Source organism: Linepithema humile, chromosome 2 (assembly GCF_040581485.1).
Source record: "Linepithema humile isolate Giens D197 chromosome 2, Lhum_UNIL_v1.0, whole genome shotgun sequence".
Lineage (NCBI taxonomy): Eukaryota > Metazoa > Arthropoda > Insecta > Hymenoptera > Formicidae > Linepithema > Linepithema humile.
Genome location: NC_090129.1, coordinates 9,245,742 through 9,267,633, shown reverse-complemented (window position 1 = coordinate 9,267,633; position 21,892 = coordinate 9,245,742). Strand labels below are relative to the sequence as shown.

Sequence of the window (21,892 nt, the reverse complement as noted above, 5' to 3'; positions counted from 1 at the left end):
ACGGTTTAATGAATACAACGGACGTGACAGGGATGTGAAAATGCGTGCCACCCCCTCGTTTCCGTTATTGAAAAATCCCGGCGAGGCGTCCAACTCCCCTGCGATTCACACGACTCATTGTAACGCGTCGCGATCGCATATATCCCCGGACGTGTATCACGGGCGGCGTGGCGATGCAACAATGCCGACGACGGGCGTCGCGACGATAATAGGCAGCATCCATTATCGAGAGACGATTAAATGGGAACGCTTTCTGCTTTCTGCACCGCGGACTGCCTGCCTCTCTCGCCGTTTGCGAAACGCGCGCTAAGATTGGATCCGCGCGCGGCGCCTGGAATCTGGGAAAGAATCTGAACCGGCGATCGCGGCCTCTGGAACGAGGAGCGAAATTGCGAATTCGGTAGCAGGGATTTCGTAGAATCTGAAAAGAAAAAGGAATAGCATCTCGCGCTTGTAGCAAGTGCTCTTCCCCGACCGCGGAGACCGCGGAGACCACGACGACGACGACGACAACGACGACGACGGTTACTCGACGACGTGTCGCGCGCCGAGGACGAGGGAATCGCGTCGGCGCGCGAGCGAAAGCGACGTCGACGTCTCGGCGCGCCGGCACGCGTCGGTTTCCTCACTCTGACGTCGCCATCCCGCTATCGTCGCGCTGCCCGTCCGACGTCGGGGCCATCCTCTGTATCCGCCGTATGTTGATTCGCGCTAATTTAACCATTGCGTTAACTGTCGATCGATCCGCTCTTCGAACGCGGTGGCGCAACGGTGCGAACAATAACAATCCCGTGTACGCGCGTGGTTGCGCGCGCGGTTGGTGACGTTCTCTCCGCGAAACATTCGTCATCAACGATCCGAAGTGTGATTGAATCCCGAGACGGAATTGACTTAACGCGTCCGGTAAGAGCACGGAGAAGTCGCGTACGTCTGAAGAATTGAATTCGACGCAACGACGAACTCGCATTTGTACTCGCGTAAGCGACGTATCGACGTGATCGCCGTTGCCTCGAAGTGACGTCAGACGTCGCAAACATACGGGTTTTCGTTAGCGAGAGATGAGTGCGAGAGAGAGAAGGAGAGGGAGAGAGAGAGGAGGAAAAAAGAGAGTTCGGAAATAGACGGCGGAAACTAGAATAGCGGAAAAAAAAACGCTCGAGCATTACGAGGGAGGTCGAAAAGCGACGAGAAAATACGCACAGCATTTCCGTCGCCCTCGCTATGATCAACAGTACCGGAGAACAGAGCTTCCGTCCCCGTCCGTGATTTTATTTCCGGACTTGTGTGTATCATTTCGTGGCGGATTTGTCAGACGGCACATTCTCTCACGTGGAGTAAACATCCACTCGTGAAAAAGAGAAATTGGTAAATCATGAATCTATTTCTAAGTAACGAAGCGTCATGCACCTTGTATGATTTATATCGAATCATTAATATTTTATAAACTTTAATTTTCTTATATATATTTATATATATGTCCCTGTAAAATCTATTTCTTAACAAATTTTATTTTTCAAACGTACGACAGGTTATTTTAGTAAGACAATTTTAATCATAAAGTAACTTTTTTTTTGTTCATTTATATAGATTCATTAAAATAATTTATTTAAATTTGCTTTTAAACTCGATTTTTTTATCAAGGATTCTAATTACGTGTTCAATAAACTTCTTTCTACGAGCGAATTTCCCCATAAATCACTAGAATCAACTTTTCTCATCCCCCAAGGGATTCTTATTTTCAACGAATACCTATACTTCGATATGCAAAGATATTCACTACGGATGATTACCGCTGTTCAATGCATTACAATCCCCCGGCCTCAAATTATAATTTCTTCCGCGACGAGAATAATTACTTTTTCTTTCTCAATCATACACATATGTATAAAAAAAAAAACCCACAATTGCCTTTACCAACCTAATCGTATCTTTCCGCTCGAAGGAGAGGGCGGTTCGGCGGCTCTCTTTCGCTCTCTCGCTCATCACGGCCCCTGTATGACGCCCCACTTAGGCTGCTAGGAAGAGCGCATCCGCCACTGGCCGGTGGCGGTGACGAAAAGGGGGCTGATGTCAGTGCGGCCACTCGGCGGCATTCGGTCGGATCAGCAACGGCGGTACGTCGTATGCGCGAACGAGGTACCGCACGTATCGGTGTTGTACCGAGACGAGCGACGAGACTCCCGGCGACGACGACGAAGGCAGCAGCAGCGGCAGCAGCGGCAGCAGCAGTGGCAGCAGCAGCAACAACGACGGTGATGCTCGGCGGCAGCCGCGAGAGAGGATTAGTGACGACGACGATCGGCGGTGGATTGACGTGCGACGACGACGCATCTGGCGCGCGCGATCATCGTGGCTGCCGGCGCGTCGGTCGTCCCGAGGCGCAGCTCGAGGAATAATGCGTGTTAGGCACTACGACGACGTCGTGCTTACGTGCCGTACGACGAGAAGGTGCGAGGACGCGAGTAGCTGCGGGCCAGCGGCGACGGCGACGACGACGACGTACGGCCAGCAGCGACGACGACGACTACCACTACCACCGCAGCTGCAGCAGCGCAATTATGTACGCGTACGGTTCCGAGATCACGTAGTGTCGGGCGTGTAATTATGTTGTCATCGTCGCGCGGCGCGCCCTGCGTAGCTTCACGGTGAAAATCTGGCGTGAACGGTTCCGCGGTGGAACGGGGAATATGGCGTCGGTCTCGGCCGAGACTCCAGCCAGCCATGGGCACAGCTTCAGTAAGAAAACGTTTCACAAGCCGACGTACTGCCATAGCTGCACAGACATGCTCTGGGGCCTCATACAGCAGGGGTACATCTGCGAAGGTAAGCTAACCACCAGCGGCTAGCGCGAAATCAAATCGACCTCAGCATCGATAGATAGAGAGAGAGAGAGAGAGAGGCATATAAATAAAAGAAGCGCTTGTTTCATGCGCGCTCCGAGTCTTCTCAAGCGCCAGGAATAATATACAGAGTAACGTTTTGTTTGTTGTTCCTTTTACAATTTGCAATTACAATATATATATTACATGTCGCCTTCACGTCGTAGGTAAGAAAAGTCTAAAGATGAACAATGAGAGGTGGGGGAGGAGAGAGAAAGATCGGGTGGCAGTCGGTAGCTTTTCTAAACACATCCCCCATGGGGAGTACGCATCTCTCGATCGGGCTGTCTTGCCCACGCCGGAGGATGCGCGCAGCTCCGCGAGGAGCGAGGCGCGCACGAACACGCTCCAGAAATACTTGCGCAACCCCGAGACTCTCATTTTCCATATGCGCTTTCACGAGAAACGGAATTTCACGTCGGAGCTCGTTCGGAATTCGGCGGTTTCCTACGGTCAATCAGTCGGCGACAGTCGGGATGTATTATTGCGAGCTGGAATCCTCGCGGGCTTTAAAACTTTCAAGCTGTCAACGAGAGAGACCTGTCGTCGGATCGATAGCCGAGCGCGCTCGGTAAACCGACGCGATACCGAGTGTCCGCGCGCTCCGATTCTTGGAAATCTTTCGCGCGGGATAGGCAGAATTGAAAGCGATCGGCTAACGGCAATTCGGATGAATGACAGGTGCGCCAGCGGTATGCGTTCAGTCGAACGAGGGTGCTGCATTCCGAGCGACGGCGGGCATTTTAGCGCTTTTCGCTAAACGGGCGAGCACGCGCCAGCCGCGAATCGGTGCAACAGCGCGAGCGAGCAAAAGAGAAAGAGAGCGAGCGAGAGCGAGAGAGAGAGAGAGAGAGACGGAGGGATACGTCGAGAAAAACGGAGACACCAGGGAGGGAGGCGGTGGCGGCATACGCAGATCGCAGAGGGCGCGAGCGCGAACGCGCGCCCACCTTTTCACGAGCATTGATCGCGAGGGGTGGGGTAGTATGGCTGAAAGACCACGGATAAGGTTGCCGAAGCGGGAGGAAAGGGGCTGCCAGAGCAGCGGGGGACGGTGCGGGCGTGCTCGGCGGCCGGCGGCAAAGAGGGTTGCCTCGACGGTGGGGGCAAGCGTGAGAGCTCGCTGACGGGTAAAGAGGCGTAAAGGACCTTCGTTGTAACGCGAGCTTGAACGAGCCCCGTCCCGAGCTCTCGCACTCTTTCGAACATATCGGAATGTTCGATCAAGAGAACTGCCTTGTAGATATCATGCGCGCACAGGGTTGTCCGCGCGCGCTCGCCAGCCGGATCTAGATCTCGCTCGTTTTGAGCCTCTTCGAGCAGGGGATATAATTGCGGGGTTGCAGGGGACGTCTGATAAATTGAGAGAGAATGCGAAAGGTGAAGGGAAAAAAAAAAAAAAAAAAAAACCGTTCATTAGGGACTGATGGCTTCTAAGCCGCCCACAAAGCGTAACACTTCACACAAGCCACTCCAGGGAGCCAAAAATAGAAAATTTTCAGCACAAACCACTGCTGCTTTACACACACTTAATGCTCAATGAAAATTTATGCAAGCGATAATCATTTGTCCATCGCTGTTGGGAAGTAATGCGGCCGCACAATAATTATTCGGAAGCCAATAAGTTAAATGTCTTTATATAATTATACAATTTTTTGTTTAATCTCTTTTATAAACGGAATCTTAAGCTCCGTAATTCTATTTCAGAAAGAATTCCGGTGATCAAATATAGAAAATAATGGTCCGAAGGGATGGAATATCAATCCACGTTTTTTGTAATATGAAAATTGATAAGTCCATCACTTCAATTAGTATCAACATGGGTTACAATGCTTTTTAATTAATACGATTTCTGAAAGCGAAAGAATTTTCGAGAAGATGTTCAGAGAAGCATTTGTGAGAATTTGAAGAACTTGTTATTAGAGAAAGATTATTGCTAACTTTTGTTTTGTTTAACTTTTGTTTAACAAGAATATGACATTGGTATTCCATATCCTTGGACCATTATTTTTTTTTCATTCAATGTAAGATTTCATTTGAAGCGTATCGGGGGCTTCGGAGTTCTTTGAGGAACGACAGATCTATCAATTATATCGAAATTCTAGAAACGGGGTGCTAACTACACAGAGGTGGAAGATAAAGCGTTATATCTCTAAAGCTATTGTTCAGGATAAACCTTGCTACAATGTATTGATCGCTTTACTGTCGGTTGCTTTAAATAAAGTTGTTTTTATATCTGCAAATTATACTTAGCATTGTAAGTTTTAGTTCGATCTATCGAGATAAAATCGCAATAGTTTTTTCATAAATTCATTCCAGACGATTTAATTCGGGCTTATTTCTTCCATTTTATATTTAAAGCTTGACATTTCTCGAATGTTAACTGTAAATTATTGCTCGGTTTCAGGTATTTCGTTACAATCGAATCAATATCTGAACATTTACGCTTTTTGGTGAGAAATTTAGTGAAATGCTGCGCGATTTATGAGCAGATATTAACTGGGACTGTTAATAATTTTTTTTCATAATGGAAACTTGAGAAACTATTTTTCAACATTTTGTTTTTATGAAACAAGCACAGCACCTTATTAAAAAGCCTAATGTTGTCTCATTTATCTTGTTTACGTAATGATTATTCACGATTGCAATACATTCATATGTTATTTGAAACAAAAGTTTCTAATTTTATATATGCAAACAAATAAAGCTTTAACATATTCGTTATCACATCGTGATATGCATGACATTTCAATTCGCGTTACAAATCGTTTATAACAACATTGTATAAATGTTAATATTAAAATCAGTTACACGATTTTAAAAATGGACAACGGTGAGAGAATGTTTTTTTTTTATATCAGTTTAAGAAGCAAATTATGAAAAAAAAGGTAAAAAGTCTAGCATGGAATATACATGAAGCTTATGTTAATTTTTCTAAATCTCTGATTCTTTAATCAGTGCGATAATATTCTTTCATAATCGCGCATTAATTAATTATCATTGTCATATTCGAATAGCGGAGCTATTATTGTGGAGTCGCATTTAATTTCAATAATAAATAATATATTTCATGTCAACAGAAATATGAACGTCTTTTTAACTGTATAACAGCGATCGTGATTCTGCAATCTGAGAATCTTTATGTTTACCATTAATTGGCACAGTGAGTGAATATAACAGCAGTGGTTTTTATTTAATCAATTGAAACACCGATTTTATCCAACGAATTATGCAGCAATTTTATTAAATTAATTTATTTTTTCTTGTCGACGTTGCACGCAACTTGCTGGATTTTCCACAACGTCTTGGATGATCAATAATAGAACGAAATGAATTTATGATTTTATTCAACGTGCGACTCTTAGCAACATCACAGTGATTAATCGGGAAATATTAAAGCAGAGAATGCAGCATGCCATGCAAATTTCAGAGTGAAGGGTTAACGTATGTGATTATAAATTCAGAAAACCATCTCTATTTTAAATTATTGTGTAAACGTTTCTACAAAATGTCGAACGGTTTTGCACGGTATTAAGTCTATCCCACACTTTTGTCTCGCGCGTGCGTCTCGTCCAAGAAGATTGAAAGTACAGAGAATGAGCTGCTCTCGAAAGCTGGCCGAACTTAAAGCGCAGGAAAAACAAGTCCATTGTGGAATGTGACTGTGTGACGAATCAATTAATCTACATCGAAGACTGTGCTGCACGTCGAGAACTCAATCCCGCTAACGATGTTATCATTTTTCGAGATTTCTCGCACGATCCTCTAGTAGTTTAATCGATTGCTCGCTACGAATGTTACATCACTTGATACACGAGCGATGTCTCGTTGAAAATGCGAATAAGTATTTCTGTTCTAATTTCTTTGCCGGATTGTATTAGCTAGATTGGCTGGCCGAAGAGCGCATCTTACAATGGACTTTCCTTCGCACTCGTGCGGCAAGCGCAGCGTACTTTTTTTTTTTTTTTTTTTTGTATTCTATTCTTGTCGGATGCATTTCTAAAGTAATGAAAATTGATTGTAAAAATGCGACGAGCGTATAGTGTCCTGTGGACTGAAAATCGGTAGTGCTCGGTAGAGGAGTTTCGTATTATAATTTCATCGTGTTGCTTTAAATCGCGTTTTCATCCCGCGAAAGATATCTCAAGGGAGCTTATTAATTGATACGTCGCTCATCTAGATTTTTCACCCGTGCTTACTATTGTTTTTAAACAATTACTTCTCATCTCATCTGTTCTAACACTTTAGCATTATCGCGCGCGATTATGTATCAGCGTCGAGAAATTGAATGCGCTTAGCGGCTTGTGATGGCCGATAATAAACATGGTGAAATTCGCGGTAGAGTGTGTATGTACATTAAAGGCCTATCCAGATTTGCATAGCCGTATAAATATATGCGCAAAGGTACCGACGAATCACGTGTCTAATGCAAAGCATATCGTGTTGCTATGCTCTTTATATTAGACGCCTGATTGATCGATTTTTCCGTACATATGTTATGCGGCTATGCAAATTCGTCTGCTAAATCTGAAGCGTCGTGAATACTTTAATGTTCACTAAATTGGCGCTTTTCTCGAACCGACGTATTATGTTTTTTTTTTTTTTTTTTTTTAATTGATGAAAGCGCGGTGATCGAAATGGAACAAATAAGCATATCGCTGAATGGATTCCTTTTCTTTTAGGATTACGCGGAGAATATATCGGATATGTTTTTGTTTTAAACTAGCTATTCGAAGTGTTGAAGTTAACTCGGCATTCTCGTGGAACGACGGTCGATCGTCGATGGTGGCTGATGGCGCCTTCTTAACGAAGCGGATGCATAGTACTATTTCGGGCCGCACCTGCGCGTCGATGCGACAAATTTCCCACATCTTGCCTGATTAGCGTCGCAAGAGCGCGATAGAACTCGATCATTACGGTTCTCGCGAAGAGCCTGCCGACGCCTGTCGTGCAATTTTGTATCCTCAACATGGATAATGATGCGCACATCACAAAATGCTAATTATCACAAGTATTCTTATTATCGACAAAAGTGGTAGTAGATTATTAAAAAGCTAAAGCAGATCGATATTCCGTGTAAAAAGTTTCACTGAGATTTATTATTAATCTTGTTAAATTAACATGTAAATTGCAGTACTTTGAGAAGATTGCTTCGGTAACTCGTAACTTTGAACGATATTGGCCAATAAATTTAACGCTAGATATTTGTATTTGAAACAACTAGGCTTGTCTCTTTCAAATGTTTTTTTTTTTTTTTTTTTTTTTTCTGACGATAGTTGCACGATAAACCATTTTATTCTTGCAATCGCTAATTGCAAAGTATTGACAAATCCGATATGGTGGATGTAGTGTGTTTGAATTACAATAGAAGTAAAATATCTCTTTTATGTGCGCTATATATATAAAAACATCTTTTGAATATATTTTTTCAGATTATTGATTACAAACTCATTATTAAAATTGACGAACTCAAAATAGGAGCTTAAAGGGAAAATTTCTTATGGCATAAATATTTGCGTTTCTTTTTTTTCAAAAGATTTAACATCCATACGTCTAGAATTAATAAAAAAATCTTCAACTTTTTGCCGGACGAATGTTTGAAGAGTATGGAAAGGGCTTTACCTTTTTTGATTTCCGCGGAAGCCCGAGGGGCCGTCATTACATATTTGCCAGAGCTGTAACTCACGGTGGAAGCGTTAAATAACGCTGAAAATCTTGCTAAGCCGCGTATGATTCTCGATGTTTTTGCTTACCCCGTGAAAGGTCAGAAGATCTTGTTATAAATTACGACATGAGTGGCTCGTATTGATTTATGTTATGGTACATATTATCGCTTAGTAACGCTCTTTCGATATAATGCAGCTCGCTTTGTATGGATTTCTTCGCATTCAAAAGTTCCCCCTTTTTTAATGTTACAGTGTGTAACTTCGTGGTGCACGACCGCTGTCTCAAGGCCGTCGTCTCTCCCTGCTCCAGCATCGCGGCAAGCCTGATTAAGGTAGGATAATTTATCTCCACCGCAAGACACGATTAACTGCCTACGCATAAATATAACATCTATACTTATAGAGCGATTTTGTTCCACTTATGTAGGAGCAAAAAAGCAATCTTTTCCGTAGAGAATTTTCATAATATGATGAATCATATTGTGTAATTTCATTTAATTATAATCAAATAATTATTGCAATTTTTTTTTTTGAAAATCTGAGAAAAAGACTCGCATTTCACACAGCAAGTGACATTCGTTTTTAATTCTTCTCTTTATTGTTCCAGAACCCGGTTGCACACTGTTGGTCTGAACAAGTACACCGTAAAAGAAAATTCTGCAATGTCTGTCGGAAACGATTGGATGATAATCTATCCGTACACTGTGAAAGTAAGATGACGTCCAGCTAAAACTACGAATCGTATTATTAATTGAGAATTTTGACAAATGTTTTATGAAGTTCTTATGAAAAAAGTAATCGTGCTTTTTTTTTTTGCGCAGTATGCGAGTACTTCGTACACGTAGAATGCCAAGACTTCGCAGTGGCAGACTGTAAGGAGAATGCCACATATTTACCTGGGAAGGACCTGTCAGCGGTGAAACACACTCATCATTGGCGGGAAGGCAATCTTCCAAGCAACTCGAAATGTGCCCTGTGCAAGAAGAGTTGTTTTTCTACCGAGTGCCTTTCTGGGTTTCGTTGCGAATGGTGCGGCATAACGGTAAAAAAGGATTCATATTACAGATTGCTTTTGTCTTTGCCCTTACGGCTATTCATTTCGTTCGACGAAAAACTAGAAATAGAATTTACGTGCGATACTGATTCCAAAGTCGGATTGCGATACGCTGTTTATACAAATAGAAGCATATTACATTAGCATGACTAAAGCTCCCGCTCTCCTTCTTCGTTGAAGAGTAACACACTTAATGACAAATTTGATTTCGTCTCTCAGTTGCACGCGTATTGTTACAAGAATATTCCCCAAGAATGCACCTTTGGTAACTTGGAACCAATTTACCTGCCGCCACATGCAGTTAGTATTCCGCGTACCGAAGTTCCCATGGAAGCCATCATCGGAGTACAAGTGCGTCGTAAAGAAGTGCTGGCGCGTGAGTATTCTTGCCGTAAGTGTCTGCCGTGTAATTACGATGTGCGTGTTAACAGGTAATTAGAATAATGGAATGAAAAATTTGCGCTTTATCACGTGCCGCAAAAGCACTCTAATGTCTTATTAATCAGTCCCGCTGGAAATATATACTTTGAGCATTAAAGCGATTCTCTCCTAAAGCGGGGGGAGGAGGGGAGGGGGGGGGGAGAAAAGGCTAAAACGGAATAGATTTTTTCACCCCAATAAAACAGATTTAATAGCACTATAATGATACGTTGAAACTCGACACTAAATTAAATTGCATCTTATGACTTATATATTACAAAGCACATTGTTTGCGTTGATAATTACCACCGATGCACGCAGTTACTCATAGATACACAGCATTATAGTTTTGTTGTATATGTAATCGCGTGAAATATATCATCTTTCGGATTACGAGATATAAACGTATGTGTCTCTACAAGTAAAATCGATATGTCAGACTCAGATAACAAATAATGGCAAAAATATTGCATTAAATGCTTTCGTTATAAGGTGTTCCGTTCTGATTGAGTATTTTCGAAATATCGCGTTATGTCACTTGTGGTGCGATTTTCACTGTTGATCAGCGCTTCATGAAGTTTTTCAAATTTCGATCATTCATCATTTTGGTATTACCTATTGACACAATTGATTATTTTTTACTCTATGTAACTCATATACATGTATAGGATCTCATGTCTACTTTTTACTATGCATAGCACATTTTATACGTATGCAAATATGCACCGATGAGTGGTAGCGGAAGATATTGTACATTGTATTAAAGTTTGAAAGGATGTATAATATATACAAAACATTTCTTTTCTCGTACACATTAGTAGAGACAATTGCTAAGGATATAATCAATTTCTGGAACATAAATTTTTTGCATGATATTACGTTAGCATTTATTCACGTACGCGTGTATAAATACCGTCCGTTTTGTAAACATATACATGTTCTTCCTTCTTTTCAGAGCATGCGACATTGACTTTCTTCGATATGAAACGAAAGAGACCCTATATGTATCCTAAAAGATTATCGCCTCAAACTTTCATTATTTTCTATTTTTTTTTATTATTATAAAAACTAGATTTATTAGAAGAGTACCGGCAATCTATACTCATATCAAATATTATTAAAAACAATACAGTAAAATGGGTAAAGAGCCTCGCAACGTTGTTCTTGCTTATAATCAATCGTATTGAACAAATAATGTATAATAAACTTATCGGAGATAACCGATGTGTGATTGAGGTGTTTTTTTAAAAATAAATTTTCAATCATAAAAACGCTTTTAATCATAATTTTGATTGGAATAATGTAGAAATGATGACGAGCAGTTTTACGGAAAAAGACTGACTTTAGAAGTCCACATTAAGAGATAGAAGCACGGAATGAACAAGGAAAGCGATACAGAATTTCTCACGGTTCTCAATCTCCACCCTTCTCTGTTAATTTTTCTGCCCACCTGCTTTCTAATTTTACTCCTCCTTTTTTCTCTCCCTCGTTTCCACTTTTTAATTCGATAGGCACTCCGTCTCGAGATTTTAAAGAGTAACATCTAAGATCCAATATACACATGGTGTTGTGGAATTAATCATAGGCGCGTTTTTTTTACAATTTTTAATTTATATAGCTTCTTCTGATACTCACATCGACTCGTTATTTTTACAGTTTTTATTTTCGACTTGATTAATTATCGGAATTTGTACCGAAGAGAGCTCAGTGGTGAACCGAAATGTTTACGAGTTTATTATTTGTTATGTGAAATACAATTGATTGTGAGCACGAACGTTCTTTACTGATTTTACTGTATCACTTTTAATTTTATTCAGAGTCTTTGAATATATTACTGTCAAATATCATTAGCCAAAGTTCAATTTAATATTTATATCTTATATGAATATGTACGTAATTATATTTGCTACTTGCAGTTTCTCACTCTCAGCTTTCCACATATTTTTGCAGATATGAACTTTTCTTAGAAGCTTAAATCATATATATTCTACATGCAATCCATATATGCTAGATGCAGGGATTAAAAATAAACTTACATAAAATATGACTACTGTTTAATTATCATAAAATTCTATATTAAATTTCTTTATAAATATATTACGTGAGAATTTGTTCATTGTCGCGATAACAGCTGAAAATTTCAAAATTTGCATAGTGTTAGGATTGTGACGTGGCGTGTACAAACGAAAAGCAAGCTGCGTAATGAATAATTATAGTCATACAAGCCTTTTTAAGTAACGTTAAAGCTACGCACATGTCTGTTACTTCAATTACATATTTTGTTCACAATATATTTGTAAACTATGGCTTTTGTGGCTGGTTGCTCTTATCAGTGGCTATTTTCAATGTGCTTTTAATAGGCATAATCTTACGTATATTAATAGATACAGCACTTATCTTACAGAGCTTCGTAATTGGATTGTAATTAGAAGATCGGCATATTTACGAGTCTTATGAAATACGAAAAGAGCTGAAAGTATAACACTTAATTTTTGACACTTAGAGATCTCGGATGCCCGGACGCTCGAATATCGCAGAAAGCAAAATTGCCTTTTTGTTTAATCTAATTAAATTCCGTAGTAAGTACAAGTTTGTAACAGAGCATTACAAGAAACGTATCTGAAAAGAAGTAAAATCTTATAGTATTTGAAGTTGTGGTAACCGTTAAAATATTCGGTCTACCTTTGCTTCTATGTGAAGATAACATCGGAGAGCAATTCGATTTCGCTGAGAGTGAACAAAATGGGGCTGCAGGCCGCCTAGCCGAAGCTTTGAGGCGCCTTTCGCTAGTTTTGCCACGTAGCTGCCATGGAAATTGTCATGCTTCCCCTCCTTATGTTCGAGGTATCTAGAATATTATCATCGTCAGACATTCATCTGTGTAAATGTACTCGATTCTAAGATGTACTTACCATACAAGACTGAGAGTAAATTGAAAAATACGCTGTAGTGATCGTTATACTGATATTATCTTTACATGCAACTACTCGACATTCGCAGTTGTGACTGATAAAGCGCTATATTAAAAGATACAATCATATTTATTTTTACATTTTTTTCTTATTTTGCATAACAGCGATGCGAATTTAGCTTGCTTTCCGCCATACTTTCTGACATGTAATACATTTTCCAGGCGTAATCGAAGCGAACATAACATAATTGACAATAAATCGTACACATTTTTAAATTGTGTGTGATAGACGGGGATAATTACATTCCACAAGGTTCGGTCAAAACTGTATTTCCTAACAGGCGAATCCTTGCAGTAAGATTATTCCTCATCTCTTATGAATTGATTTCAGTTAGATGAATGTAACACGAGGCCGATATAATTCCATTTCTCGTGAACTTAACAGGAAACAATGACACACGTTTGTCAGAAGCATAATATACTCGGATACCGTTTACATTGCATTTAATCGAATGTGCAATGAACTGTCACACGACATTGCATTTACATAAATATCATGATGCACCAACCTTTTTTTATGGATGTTATTTTGTTACTGTTTACGTTTTAGCATGTATGTATGTCTCGCTTCAGTGCATGCACTGTCATTCAGCCCACTGGATGCTATGAGATTCCATGATGCTTATCACTCTACTATGCAGTGAAATGAAGTTCAAGAATACTACTGACTAATTCTTCCTATCATGTGTGTGTTCTACAAACCCATCGTAAATAATCGATGGTAAGAGATGTGATTTATTCTTGAATGATAAACAGAGAGTCGTTACCGATGCCTTTTGCCTTTACGAATGGTTCTTAAATTTCTTACTTTTCTTAAAGCACCGGATACATGCGAGTGTATTTTTATCAAATACCAAGACACAAACTTTTTTACTTGTTCTCTGCAATATTGGAAAGTTGGTAATTTTCAATGTAATTAATCACGAATAAATAAATTTGTTATTTATAAAATAAGATTGTTAATAATTATAACAAGTTCCATGTTGCATCAAATTCTCTATGATGGTAATGTAAAATATCTCATAGTTCTGCTTTCTAATAGACACCATTAATGTTATCTGAGTAATGAAAAAAAAGAAAGAAAATTTCTTAATTCTGAACATACTACTCAGCGAGAGAAGATGCATTACATTTAGACTTTATGTTTCATTTAGATTTTATTGTACTTTCACGTTACTAATGCTCTCTAACATTCGAAATATGATCTTCCTTTGTGTTCGTAGCGCGGAGCATATCAGAAGAATTTAATACGGATGCAAGGTATCGTGACAATGGAGAACCGGTACAAGGTACAGCGCATGGCCGTGATCCGCGTTCTCCTAAAGAGAAAGAAGAAAAAGAAAGAGGTGACGAAGGTATTTCAATGTAACTCCCGATTAGCAGTTTCGAAATTTACCCTCCTTTTAACACGCGAATCTGCTGTTTTTATTTTTTTTTTCTTTTTTTTTTGTATTTTTCTTATACAGAGATGATCAAGGTGTATGATGGCAACAACTCCTTGAGGCGACGAATATTTCGGGTAATCTCGGTGCCCAGGCAGGCTACAACGGAGCAGGTTCTCACGTCGGCACTGCGTGCATTTCACATCACAAAAGATCCTAGTACGCATATTTTAATTAACACAACAAATGTGAATCTTCAGCTGGAAACAAATTTGCTAATTTAACGAATCTTTTTTTCTGGGGGAAATTCAGCCGATTTTTACTTAACCGACTTGTATGCCTCGGATGAAACTGAGCTGTGCGACCCGACGCCCATCTTAAATTTAAATCGCAAAGAAGGCAAACGTCCGGCAGTCTTCTTACGATTTAAGTGAGTTTCTAGTGCATTATTCATTCAAATTGAAAAGTATACCTGTCTCTCTTCTGCAACACCGAAAGCTACCATGTCAGAATTAGGCGCCAAAAATTTGTAACATGTGATTTCAGAAATAAAGACAGCGGCGAGGTGCGGGTTTATCCAGGCAAATTGCAAATATCAGAGTCATTCTGTATAGTACCTGTCACCGAAGCAACAACCGTCGCAGACTCAATAAACGAGGCACTGGAGAAATTTGGTTTACAAAATTTTAATTGCGATGATTATAGATGCAGTGAAATTCTTTTGGATCGTGGTGGTACGTTTCGAATTTGACCTTGTTATCTGCAATTTACTCGAATACGATCTTGCGCGCGAGGTGTAACGAGAATTTTGTGTTTATCAGTGACGGAGAGGGTTTTGTCGTGGGACGAAAGACCGTGGGATATTGTAAAACAGCTGGGAAAAGATTCTATCAGGCAAATGGAGCTGATGCGGTTCTATCTACAGTTGAAGCAGGACCCTCATGGACCTAACTTGGCTTTATTCGTGGGGAATCTACCGCCAAATCTTTCTGAAAGAAGCTACGAGAACATGTTAACGGAATTTTTAGGCAAAGGTTAGTCGAATCCGGAAGGAGATGAGTAAATGTCAGTCTACGTAGAATATCTGCTTACGTCTGATGTATATATATTTTTTTAATTCTTTAGAAAATAGATTCTCATCGATTGGCCCAATTTATTATGAATATGGTTCGATGGTCATCATTTATGAAGATTCAAACAAAGCAGTCAGAGCGTTATATGCGTTACGAGAGTCGAAATACGAAGACAAACATCTTTTAGGTATTTTCAATTTTTTTTCTATTTGTTCAACTTTTTAATTCTAACACGCGCAATATTTACCTAATTCGATTTCTTTTTCTTTCATCAGTAATGCTCCTGCCGAGTATCGAGCCGAGTATGGTACCAGCGGGCGTCCAACCGTTGCTTGTGTTCGTCAATGTGAAATCTGGCGGCTGTCAAGGGCTCCAACTAATTTCTAGTTTTCGTAAACTGTTAAATCCTTATCAAGTGTTTGATCTAGATAATGGCGGACCTCTGCCAGGGTGAGCGGATTTCAGCCTCAAAAGTATTACGTTATCTTCGAAACACTTGATATAGAAATAACTACGTTTTTCTTTATATTGCAGACTTTACGTTTTTCGTCACATAAAGGATTACAAGATATTAGTTTGCGGTGGTGATGGAACAATAGGCTGGGTGTTACAATGTTTAGATAATGTGGGTCAGGACAGCGAGTGCTCTTCTCCCGCATGCGCTATTGTACCTTTGGGGACGGGAAACGACCTTGCTCGTGTACTATGTTGGGGTTCAGGATATACGGGCGACGAGGATCCGCTGAATTTATTACGAGACGTTATCGACGCGGAAGAAATAATATTGGACAGGTGGACCGTAGTTTTTCATACAGAAGAGAAGGAACAAACTCAAGTGGTTTGTAACGCTGCAGGTAAGAGATGAGATTTCTCAATGCACTGTTGCAAATCAGTTTCGTTGAATTCAAATGAAAGAGTTCTGATGAATGGAATATATGCAGGCATCGGCGTATAACACGGCGCGATTTGCATATTGCAGGAGCTGGTTCAACTAGCGAAGACAATACGCAAATATATGTAATGAATAATTATTTTGGCATCGGCGTCGACGCAGACCTATGTCTGGACTTTCACAACGCGAGGGAGGAAAATCCAAACAAGTTCAAGAGCAGATTGCGAAATAAAGGCGTATACGTGACGATGGGCTTGCGTAAAATGGTCAAGCGTAAACCGTGCAAGGACTTACACAGAGAAATTCGGTTAGAAGTAGACGGCAAAGTGGTCGAGTTGCCGCAAGTGGAGGGAATAATTATTCTGAATATTTTAAGGTAGCTGTGAAATCTTTAATTACAAGAGAAGGGAGGATATTCTGCTTCATTTCAAAACTGTTGCTTTTTCTCTCCCTCTTTAGTTGGGGCTCCGGTGCTAATCCTTGGGGCGCGGATACGAAAGAAGATCAATTTTATACACCAAATCATTGGGACGGTATGTTAGAAGTTGTAGGAGTCACAGGTGTTATACATCTCGGGCAAATACAGTCGGGTCTACGGACGGCTATGAGGATAGCACAGGTAAGTTGACACATCGCGGATGGATCTCGAGAATCTTCTCGTGTTTCTTATACTAACGTTTGAGGTGGATCGCAAGAATTCTCATGTTTTCACTGTTATCATTCAGGAACGGAAAAATATTAGTAGAATATCTATCCAAGACTTTCTATGTGGTTCCAAAATATACATTAAAATTAATATCTTTCGTGTAAATATATATAAATAAAGCGAGACTGATTCGCAATGTGCTGAAATAATAATAATACTATTAATACTAGCAAAACAGAGTTTTTTTTCCTCTTTAAACGGCGGAGGAAACACAGAATTAACTCTTAAACGATTTTATCGGAGTTATGATTATTGTGTCTATAATAAAAGCGAAAGCCAGTGGTATTGAAAGAGATGTCTCTCAATTTATAATAAATCCGGAAATGATTTTTTTTTTTTTTGTTTTTCTAACTGTTAAAATAATATTCCGCTGGCGTATCGATTGATTCTTATTCATGAAATTTCGATCGACAGGGCGGACACATAAAGATTCACACTTACTCGGACTTACCTGTACAAGTAGACGGTGAACCGTGGATTCAGAGTCCCGGCGACATTGTGGTCTTAAAGTCAGCGCTCAAGGTAATATTTTGACGCAAGCTCTTACGAAATCCCCCCATAATTCCACAAAAATAACGGACAGAACGTAGAGCCATTTATCGAGACGCGCTGTGACATATCGATGTTAGACCACTCCGAAATGCAATTGTAAACGCCGCGAGGGTCGATCGCATCCCGTACTACTGTTCGCGTTTAAGTAGAATAATGGGGCGTCCGTTTTTTGTGGCACGTAAACTTTTTTAACAGGAGCATCCGTATGTATTAGTTTGTAGCACTATAATTTTTTTTATATGGTTTCATATTACAATACTCTACGTATTTTCTCCGTAAAGGCGTATAACCTGACTGCTGATACCTATCAGCGCATGCTTCCTCGCCCCCACCCCCACCCCTCGCCGCCCGACCCTGAGCCCCGATTGCACTCGACTAATATTTCCTTGTTCCTCTGTTCACTTCAGGCTACCATGTTGAAGAAAAGTAAGATCAAGCGTCGCAATACCGAACCGTCGATTCTACCTTCTAATGGGGAGGGGGGCAAGAGCACAGACGAGTAATCCAACTCCATGTACCACATCTTACAACCGCTCGTTTGTTCGATCTCGTTGAAGACGCGCGATATCTCAGCCTAGACTCCTCGACGCGCGTGAAGCGGCACGGGAGGAGTCTCGGTGGTGACGAACGTGCCGTCTAAAAACGAATTCACCTCTGTACAAAGGAAATGAGAAAACGACATCCGGTCCCTCCTTATTGATGCATGTAAAACCGATCAAACTTCCGATACCTTGTCGATGCCTCCAACATCCAATGCAGCTAGCTCGAGCTTGTCGTAATGTGTGGATTTAGACGCATTTATATCGGACATAGTAGTAGCTTTGACGAAAAAACTTGGACTTTCCTTTCTCTTCCTTCTTTTTTCTGTAAGTATATATAAGTTTGTTCATCCTCAGTTCTCGTAATTTCTACTTCTACTTCTTACTACTCTTCTTCTATTTTGTCAGCGGCGTTGACTGACACTTATTATCGATTGCTCCTTTGTGCGCTCCCCTGATCCTGTCCCTTCCTAGGCCACGATGCTGAAGAAGACTAAGGGTAAAATGAAGCGGCGTAACACAGAATCCAGCATGCAGCTGTCGCTTCAGGCCGCACCGTCGAGCGATCCGGACGAAGACATCTTCTGAGTGGACAAACATTATGTGAAAGTGATGAAACACGTTGTGGTAACGTGAGCGCGCGGCCACACAGACGAACTCGATCGATTAGCGTACGTAAATAAAATAAAATCGGCCTCGAAAAATCGTCCGCTGTACGAACTTAACCATTAAGTACTTACCTACAACGCGCAAAACACTCGAGGAGAAACCAAGGGGGCAGGTAGATAAGGTTTTCAAATACACGGAATACACATAATATACCGCATAAAATCCCATTATCAATTCAATGATTCTTAATGTTTGTTCTTACATTAATAGAAGAGGAAAAATAGATCTCATTTTTAAATGTTAATAATTATAGCACTGTATGTAGCTTATCGATCAATATTTTTTTAGTAAAATTATAATAGATTTTAACATAGTAACACGTTTACCGCAAACACACACACACATACATGGACACACATACACGTACATCAAGCAGTATTGACGGAAGTTACACGCTTACTTATGATGATGTTTAATTTGTATTTATGTTCCGAAGCTTGGTAGTTGAAGAATGGAAAAAAAAAAAAAAACGGAAAGTGTCGTAATGTATATTACGTTTCGTATGGTATTTCACCGATCTACACAGTATTACGATACGAAACGTGTATCGCGCACGATGTAAAGCGGAAACCAGTCAGTTGTTAATAATAATATATATAGAATATTTATGATTAAATATTAATATATATTTACATAATATTGTATTAGTATTTGCGATATTAAGTTGTGATAATTGTTATGTAACGTTCTGACTGCTGGGCAGTCTGGAATTCGCTGAAAACCAGTTGGCAGTCAGAGTTTTCCTAGGATACGATTAGTAAGAATGGTAATTAATGTAATTTTTCGTAACGATAAGACCGCACTGCGGGCTAAGCGCTTTGCCGATCCGTCTTCGCGGCGAGGGTTGTAAACGTGTAAACGGCTTGTGAAATGCACGCGGGCAGCGTCGATGAGAGTCGGATTGGCAATGTACTCACCTCTCACACACTGGCTCTGACAGACTCCCGTGACGATGAAGTTTGGCGGTGCCGAGCCGCCGAGTATACATTCCATTCTGTAACACGGCGCAAAAGCGGACGGATAAAATATGTATATTTCTAAACTATGCCAAAGAGAAAAAAAAAACACATCTGTACACACGCGAGCGTACTTAAAGGGGAGGGGGGGGGGGCGAAAAAAAAACCACCGGGACGCGACGTCGCTCGTAATCGAGCGTTCGTGAACGGGCGACGATCAGGACAGGACCACGCGAATCGGAGGCGACACTTGTTTTCGAGCTTCCACGATTCCGATATCCTCAGTGCGCCGACACCGAGTCACCGAGTGCTAAACCATTGATCGTGAGCGATCATCGTACGGGCACACGACACTTCTCTACCTGATGATATCAGCTTGAAACACACATAGGCGTACACACGTTCACGTTGGACCTTCACTGGCATCGTGCGATTGAAAGACAAACACAACTTCGGTGCCAAATCAATTGTATATAATATTATAAAAGTAGGGACTATATAAGACGAATTTGCCAGTGTTAAAATCGCGACGGCATTTAATGCGACGGGGAAGGGAGGAAGAGAGAAAGTAGTGCTGCAACTGCGCGAGGTACTTTTTAATGTTCAAGGGTACCTTCTGGGAAGGACCCTTTTGAAAATTACGTACGTTGCGTTGTTTCGTGTAAACGTTTCAAAACAAATGTACAGCGCGTACCTTTGATACGTGAGAGTAATCAAAGGAGGACGATAGGACTCTTAGTACGCTTTTAGTACGCGCTGTGAAAACTTAGTTAATTATCTAACTAGACCTCTCTTGGATGTCTTCGATTATGAAAAAAAATGATTATCAAAAAAAAAAGAGAATTAATCACCACCAACCAAATTTAAAGAAATAAAAAAAAGAAAAAAAAAAGAAACGGAGGCCATCATGTCCGGATGATTGATCCGGCCTCCGTGTCACAACCTGCCAATGATGCAGACAAGGCTCAGTTGTTCATGTTATATCCGGTGCGTCGACATGAATAATTGCATCGGCGGCAGATTGGAGAGAACTTTGTTAATTAATTTGACCAACTATATATTTGCTGTTGCTATAAAAAAAATAGAGAAACAATAAGCTATGAACAATCTACGTATAATAAATCAATGTATGTGCTACAAGACGTCTGTTTCTTTATTTAGATTCTTATATTTACCTGTTGCTCTTTATGTGTAATTCTCGTAGCCGATTTAACTTACTGACACATTTTGATTCATGCTTATATATATAAATATATATATTTCATCTTACATTAAATAAACAGATTGAATCAATCTACATACAATTTAGTTCATTCTTCCATTATCCATTGACCGCTTATTCTCTTGGTCTTTTAATTGCTAAGTAATCCTTATTGAATTATATTCCGATAATTAATTCCCTTAGGAAATACTTGTATTCGAAATAGGCATCTTGCTGCCGCACTTAACACGTACGCGCAAAAAAGCGTAGCTGCTAGCACGCAGCGTGCGCCTAAAACGTCCTAAAAAAGGACATCCTTAAAATGTTCTAAAAAAGATGTCGTTTTTTAATTTCTTTAACAATTGGCATTTTGAATTTAGCAAAAGCTTTCCAAAAATTTAAAAAAAAAAACGTTTTAATTATTTAAGTATTTTACGAGCATCCTAACACTGTCAAAAGTAGCTTAGAAGCATGTAGAAAAATTCAAATTACCCGCTGGAATGGCTAGAAATGCTTCATTTTAGCCGGAATTGAAAAATTGTTAACAGGAGCACATGATGATAGAGGAACTCACTCGGAACTCACTTACAGCGCTATCTATTGGTTAGCTAAAGCAACATTACAAATGCATTGATGGTAAGTGTACCGATTGCACTGCTCCGAGTAAGCTCCTCTATCATCATGTGCTCCTATTAACAATTTTTCAATTCCGGCCAAAATGAAACGTTTCTGACCGTAAATCCAGAGAGTAATTTGAATTTTTCTACATGCTTGTTTTCGCTTCTGGGTCACTTTTGACAGTATTAGAATGCTTGTAAAATACTTAAATAATTAAAACGTCTCTTTTAAAATTTTTGTAAAGTTTTTTGTTGCAAAATTTAGAAATTTAAAAAGGATGTCTTTTTTAGGACGTCTTTAAACGTCTTTATATT

At 40.2% G+C, this 21,892-nt stretch overlaps 1 protein-coding gene across 12 annotated transcripts; it reads left to right on the top strand.

Moving 5' to 3' along the window:
• The first annotated feature begins 588 nt into the window (after window positions 1–588).
• Window positions 589–20,901, top strand: LOC105679981 (diacylglycerol kinase theta). 12 transcript variants are annotated; one of them, XR_010888421.1, is made up of 20 exons: window positions 589–1,365; window positions 1,943–2,823; window positions 8,798–8,877; window positions 9,153–9,255; window positions 9,367–9,587; window positions 9,819–9,990; window positions 12,720–12,863; window positions 14,214–14,345; window positions 14,457–14,591; window positions 14,685–14,802; window positions 14,919–15,106; window positions 15,194–15,406; window positions 15,498–15,632; window positions 15,721–15,895; window positions 15,980–16,299; window positions 16,425–16,713; window positions 16,797–16,956; window positions 17,458–17,565; window positions 18,003–18,461; window positions 18,609–20,901. XR_010888421.1 is itself a non-coding variant. In XM_067349037.1 (19 exons), the coding sequence occupies exons 2-19, from the start codon at window positions 2,688–2,690 to the stop codon at window positions 18,096–18,098; spliced, it is 2,916 nt and encodes a 971-aa protein (XP_067205138.1). In that variant the 5' UTR covers window positions 589–1,365; window positions 1,943–2,687; the 3' UTR covers window positions 18,099–20,901. The 12 variants fall into 12 exon arrangements, 10 of the variants coding, with proteins under 10 accessions (XP_067205138.1, XP_067205133.1, XP_067205132.1 ...); XR_010888420.1 differs by having other exon boundaries at window positions 18,543–20,901; XM_067349037.1 differs by having other exon boundaries at window positions 14,214–14,336; window positions 18,003–20,901.
• The last annotated feature ends 991 nt before the right edge of the window (window positions 20,902–21,892 follow it).